The 6009-nt window shown below is 39.8% G+C and overlaps 1 protein-coding gene across 3 annotated transcripts; it reads left to right on the top strand.

The window, feature by feature from the left end:
* Nucleotides 1–212: 212 nt before the first annotated feature.
* Nucleotides 213–4499, top strand: rps24 (ribosomal protein S24). 3 transcript variants are annotated; one of them, XM_023970160.2, is made up of 5 exons: nt 213–301; nt 1388–1453; nt 1624–1833; nt 2020–2133; nt 4419–4499. In XM_023970160.2, exons 1-5 carry the CDS (start codon nt 299–301, stop codon nt 4419–4421), a joined length of 396 nt encoding a protein of 131 aa, XP_023825928.1. In that variant the 5' UTR covers nt 213–298; the 3' UTR covers nt 4422–4499. The 3 variants fall into 3 exon arrangements, with proteins under 3 accessions (XP_023825928.1, XP_070291096.1, XP_023825923.1); XM_070434995.1 differs by lacking the exon at nt 4419–4499 and adding an exon at nt 3217–3237; XM_023970155.2 differs by lacking the exon at nt 4419–4499 and having other exon boundaries at nt 2020–2872.
* Nucleotides 4500–6009: the final 1510 nt, after the last annotated feature.

The following is a 6009-nucleotide window of genomic DNA, read 5'->3' as shown; positions in this document are numbered from 1 at the left end:
GGATAAAATACAGATTAATCATGGAGTATTTTTGGATAACACATTCATGTGTTTTGCCAAAATTACYTGGGCATTTATTTTATTTTGTGACGTTTGATCTATTGTCATATACACTTAAGAAAATAGTACATACAAAGGACAAAACGACACGTTATATTTTCCTCTGTGGGCGCTCAAATAATCTGCATGTATTTTTAGTCAGGCAAGAATTTTGGTCGCACAGCTTCCATTCAGGCATTTGGTTGGCCAGCTTCGGGCCCTTCCTCCTTTTCCTCATCCCTGAGAGGCTGATGCCAAGATGGTGAGTCTTGTGGCATAAAATGTAGAATTAAATTCTTCATATATCTTAAGCATCCTTTCGTCGTTGTTAAAGTCGTGAAGTCCGAATACATTGACAAGCCATCCCTGTTAGGAATATTACAACATTTAAGTTGTAAAGGTTATTTTTAGTCCTTTAAGAACTCTGGTGGCCTAACCGAACTCTGGCTTTTGGACCGCCTCTTCATTCGGCCATTCAGTAATTTTATAACACATGACTTCTACTTTTCCACGACTACTAGTTGACGGCTAAATTGTGTTTTTTTACAGTATGATATAATGCCGTTATTTGGCCAGCACGGGCAATATGGCTAGCAAGGTGTCCTCGACTACTGAGGCTAACGGTAGTCACCCTGACACAGCATGTCAGTTGTAAAGCAGCATTGTTATTCTGGATACTATCTAGCTAACGTTAAATGCCACAAGATGACTAACGCTAACTTACCACAAATGCATGATATTTGGCATGTACCTTGTAATCAATCCAACCAGAAGTACTCATGTCTTTGTTAGTTTGTTAGTTAGCTAACTACCTTCCATCTAAACAGGTCTAGCAAACGTTGGCCGGCTAACGTTAGCTAGCTAGGTTGCGAACTAACATCAGTGACGTTAGCAACCTGTCAGCATGATTTGATTTGTAAATACTTGGCATACTTTTCACGTAGCTAGCTACTAAATCTTACCTGTGTAAGTCACGAAATACAAGGTAATGAAGTTGGCTAACTACCMCTAGGTGCCTGGTGTGATCTGATGTGTTATTGTCATGCAACAAGTAACTTTTATTTWGCCCTGCTAATTAACTAGCTACCTGACACATCGTCTTTTTCAATACTTGTTGCTGTTTACTACTTGTATATYTTATGTGTGTAGGGTCCCCAGCGTATCAGGATCCTGTTCCAGTCGTAATTTCCAGATTTTGTTGACAGTAGTGGCTAGAATATAAACACGTTAAATTACTGTAAAACCAACAATGTGTTCACCTGCAAGAAGGGGGTCTGAAAAGCTAGCTATAACGGTATTGTCATTCCAGCATTGTAAATGCTGACCTCTGTTTTTCATCTACTTTCAGAACGACACAGTGACAGTCAGAACCCGGAAGTTTATGACAAACCGGCTGCTTCAGAGGAAGCAAATGGTAAGCCCACATGTTTCTTTCCTACCACATATAACACCAAAACATGACCTCAATTGCTTTATACTGAGTGTTCAGCACACATTATTTAGTGAAGCAATTGTCTGCAGTTTCCTTTCATTTTTATAAGTGCGCATGGTCTATAACTGTTTCTCCATTGTCTCCTGTTCTAGGTTGTTGATGTCCTCCATCCGGGCAAAGCCACAGTCCCTAAGACTGAGATCAGGGAGAAACTGGCCAAAATGTACAAGACCACCCCCGATGTGGTGTTCGTCTTCGGCTTCAGGACACAGTTTGGTGGCGGCAAGACGACGGGTTTCGCCATGGTCTACGACTCTCTCGACTACGCTAAGAAGAACGAGCCCAAGCACAGACTGGCCAGGGTGAGTGGATGCTGGAAAAATGGAAACAAGTGTTGAGTTTATTTTTTATTTTTGGGGGGCTTTGTTCTTTTAATTTGTATGACACCATGTCTGTGTATAGTTTGTCCCATCAGTATCATCTATTGTCTGCTAGTGATGCACATTGCAAGCAGTGCTGTTTTGGTAAATATGTTTTTGTTCTCACAGCACGGTCTCTATGAGAAGAAGAAGTCCTCCAGAAAACAGCGCAAGGAACGCAAGAACAGAATGAAGAAAGTACGAGGCACCAAGAAAGCCAGTGTGGGTGCTGCTGGCAAAAAGGTAACTTGGCTGTTCCCCCTATGGTGCATTCCTCTTGTTCAAGTATGGGTGCGTCTCAATAGTCACAATTTTACACAAGCTGCTTTTGTTGTCCTTCCTCTGCTTTGATTTGAAAACGCCGTGGGTGAATGTGTAATGGTGAATGGCTACAAGATGTATGTACAAGATGTATGTTTTCACCCAAGGGAACTTCAAATCTGTGCGGGTGGAAGAGGCAGTTTAAGACTATTGAAACACCCCAAGTGCCWCTTCATTCTTATTAGTTAATTATTCATTACATGCATATCTTTTCCACTTCCTAAGTCTTAGTTTTGTCTTTACTTATGTGTTCTTACTGTTTTAATGAGTCATCTTTTTCTCTCGACAACTGTTCTTTGGGACTGTAGAAGGTAAATGTTTTCATCAGTAGACTAACTGCTGTGTGTAGATAATGCTACTGTAGTGTTCCTAGCTGACTTCATCCCAATACTCCCTTTTATATAACCAAAAAAGCTACTGCCTTTTTACATATGGATTTCTTTAATGTCCACATTGGGTTTCAGTTCAGTCCCCTACCAGTTAGAATGAGCAGCTAGGTATTAACTCATGACCCTAATTTTGGTGAGTGTGAACTGAACACTAATAGTGGTTTAGATCCCAAGTTAAACCATATTGTGTGGTCTTAAGACTCAAGAGTAGGTCGCCAAGTGGATCTCTGAAAGACTAGAAACTAGAGCCGTTTCTCAATTCGTTCCTGGACGACCCCAATGGAGAACATATGTTTGTTTTAGTCCAGCACTAACACATKATTCAACTAGTCAAGTCTTAGTGCTGGGTTAGAACACAAATATGCACCCCCCAAGAATGGATTGATAGAAGCTGCATTTGTGTGTTTTTATTGAAGTGCCCTCATCTAGTGTTSAGCATTCAGTTTGGATTGTATTCTTTTCCTGGGTGGAGTTGACTGAATTTTGTAATTCATCTTCAGTGCAAATCTTATGCCTTTCAGGGGTCTACTCTATGAGTAAAGTWTTTAAGTAAAATAGCTTAACATTATCTTCATCCTTTTGCCTTTCTTTTGCCTCCTGTGGATTTCTTTTACAGAAATGAGGTCTGTTCCAGGTATAAAGCAAAGCGGGCATGGCGTGCTGTTATTCATGTGTTGAAATGAACATTGACTCCTATATCCTGGTAGCGCTAGTTGAGACCGGTCTCTGCATGTCTCACCTGTAGTCTTTCCACAACCTTTTATCTACCAATACCAACCTTCCCTCTTCAACCCACCKTATTTCCCTAAACTCCTAAAGTTACCCTGGCTGGTGGTACTTATACTCTGACAAATAATCTTATATCCACTAARGTCATATCAACTTAAAGAAACACTAAATTACACTACTACTTTGCTTCTAAAGGTTACTATTCTTATTCTGCTGTTAAACTATTACATCTTTGTATTTGTCAACCGCTGAGTACGGTTATGCTAACATGCAGTACAAGCGGTGGCCTCCGGTCGTGTAATAAAGCAAGTCTAGAGTGATGCATTGGWTAATAAGTTCTAACCAACTACTGTCTGTGAGACAACTGAACCACATGTCCACTTATACAACTTTTCTGAAACGTTAACCTTCATAATTTCATTTAGGCATGTATTTCATTTAATGTAATCTTTTATATATATTTTGATGTTTTATTATACTAGACTGCCAAATAAATTGGTATCTTCACTGAGCTGAAAAATGTAAGATGCACTATGTAGAAATTGCTCTGCCATTTCCTGGTTGCTAAAATTCTAAGTTTGCCTACTTTCAGTTTGTGAKAACAAGKAAGTATTGTTGAATCATCGTACCATRTAAACCGCTGTGAAATATATTTTCCATAAACATAAAATATTGTATTTTCAGCCGTTTGAAGCTGGTGTACAAAACCAAAAGTGAGACGCAAAAACCAAACCTAAYAACGGGAAGCATTGAAATAATGCACATAGAACAGATCTACTGCTTCTTAGACCTGCTTTCAATGAKGGACCTATAWCAAATTTCTGTGAATTTYGATGGTTGCCCAAAAAGTTTCATTGCTGCTTTATCTGTAATTTTGCAGTTGAAATTTGGATGCATTTACTATAACAAATGTGTATGTTGAGCCCACGTCCCTAGCAAATGCATCTGTTCCCACGCCCAATTTCAATACTATTACCCTCCCTCAGCCCAAAAATTAGTTGACCCCCCCTTGAGTATAGTGGTGGATAGATAAATAGTGAACTTCTGTTTTGCGGATGAACTAACTTCCCTTCCTCTGTTTTCCTACAGTGAGCCCGGAGAATCAGGGATGGTCCTCGTGCTCAAGATGTTCTTGTATATTGTCATCAAATAAAACGTTTGTAAAAGTCACTCCTGTTTTCACAACTTATTTGTATATGCCTCGGACAAATTTGACATGTTTGTGTATACTGTTACATTTGCAGTGTGCGGTAAATATACTGAACAAAAATATCAATGCAACATGTAAAGTGTTTCATGAGTGAATTGAAAGATCCCAGAAATGGTCCATACGCACAAAAAGCTTATTTCTCATGTTGTGCACAAGTTTGTTTACATCTGTTAGTGAGCATTTCTCCTTTGCCAAGATAATCTATCCACCTGACAGGTGTGGCATTTCAATAAACTGATTAAACAGCATGATCATTACACAGGCTCGCCTTGTGCTGGGGACAATAACAGGCCACTAATGTGCAGTTTTGTCACGCAACACAATGACTCGGYTGTCTGAAGTTTTGAGGGAGTGTGCAATTGGTATGCTGATTGRAGGAATGTCRACCAGCGCTGTTGCCAAATAATATTAATTTCTCTACCATAAGCTGCCTCCAATGTTTTACAGTAGTTTAGGGGATAGAGGGATAATGAGGTAAATTGTTACTTATACTACTGCGTTGATCTTGCATAAATAAGCTTGTGAGATTTGTGTGGTTGTACAAGCAGAGGCGGAAGCGAGACATCTTACTCGCTAATTTTTTTCCTGGTTATGTTCTTGAATCATACAGGCAATAAACTAAGCAGACCAGACCCAGCTGATATTACATTGGTGTTTATGGGATAGACGTTAAGCAGACCAGAACAAACTTTCTTTTCATTTGTAAGCGGCCTGAGTAAGACCTTCATTTATCCACCATCTATGGTAAAAAGCTAACAATAGGAGGTAAGGCAGGCGGTCTGCTTATTGCTTCAACCCCTCGTGAACAGATTGATGCGAGTCGACCCTGTCGATTTGTCTCTTATGCTGGTAAATGTAGTAATGGATCAGAAAATGAAGACTTCAGGGTCAAAGATTCAGAATTGTCTGGAGAGTGCCCCCTACTGGCCAAACATTAGATTCCTGCTACATTCTCCTTTTAATACTGTTGAATGGTGTTCCCTTTGAATGAGTCTGAAAATATCCAAAATTACCGAATGCATTGAATGTTGAATTACTGAGGTGTTTTGTGGATAAACTATTGTCCTATATGATAATGGTCACATACACTGGTCCAGTGTGTTCTTTCTCTTTGTAGACATTTATTTTGCTCTTATGACTTGAAWATMTCCACCTTAATTTCTCARGATGAGAGAAGACATAAATGAAAGGCTTCATTCTAATGAAGTTGAAAATATTTAAAGTGCTTTGTCAAAATGGTTCCATTGTGTTCACCAAGACTGAAGACCCTTGGTGTGAGCASAGAGCTGAACCAATGGTGCTACGATGCAGAGACTACTACTGCTGTAATTCATACTGATTTGTCTTGGGCTATGCACTTTGTTGACAACATACCTGGCTCCTACCAGGTGACATGGAAAGGTCAGCATCCGCACCTTCTCATTACTACTGTCCCCGATGTCTCAACACTAGGTCCCCCTGGGTTCTCTG

Source organism: Salvelinus sp. IW2-2015, linkage group LG25 (genome assembly GCF_002910315.2).
Source record: "Salvelinus sp. IW2-2015 linkage group LG25, ASM291031v2, whole genome shotgun sequence".
Taxonomy (NCBI): domain Eukaryota; kingdom Metazoa; phylum Chordata; class Actinopteri; order Salmoniformes; family Salmonidae; genus Salvelinus; species Salvelinus sp. IW2-2015.
The sequence above is the reverse complement of the archived record's forward strand: the minus strand, read 5'-3'. Positions and strand labels throughout refer to the sequence as shown.

Bases quoted from the DNA above. Each gene is read 5' to 3' on its own strand.
- rps24 (XM_023970155.2), top strand. The intron at 1,454-1,623 runs GTAAGCCCACAT...CTCCTGTTCTAG, and splicing joins TGCTTCAGAGGAAGCAAATG to GTTGTTGATGTCCTCCATCC. The intron at 1,834-2,019 runs GTGAGTGGATGC...TTGTTCTCACAG, and splicing joins CCAAGCACAGACTGGCCAGG to CACGGTCTCTATGAGAAGAA.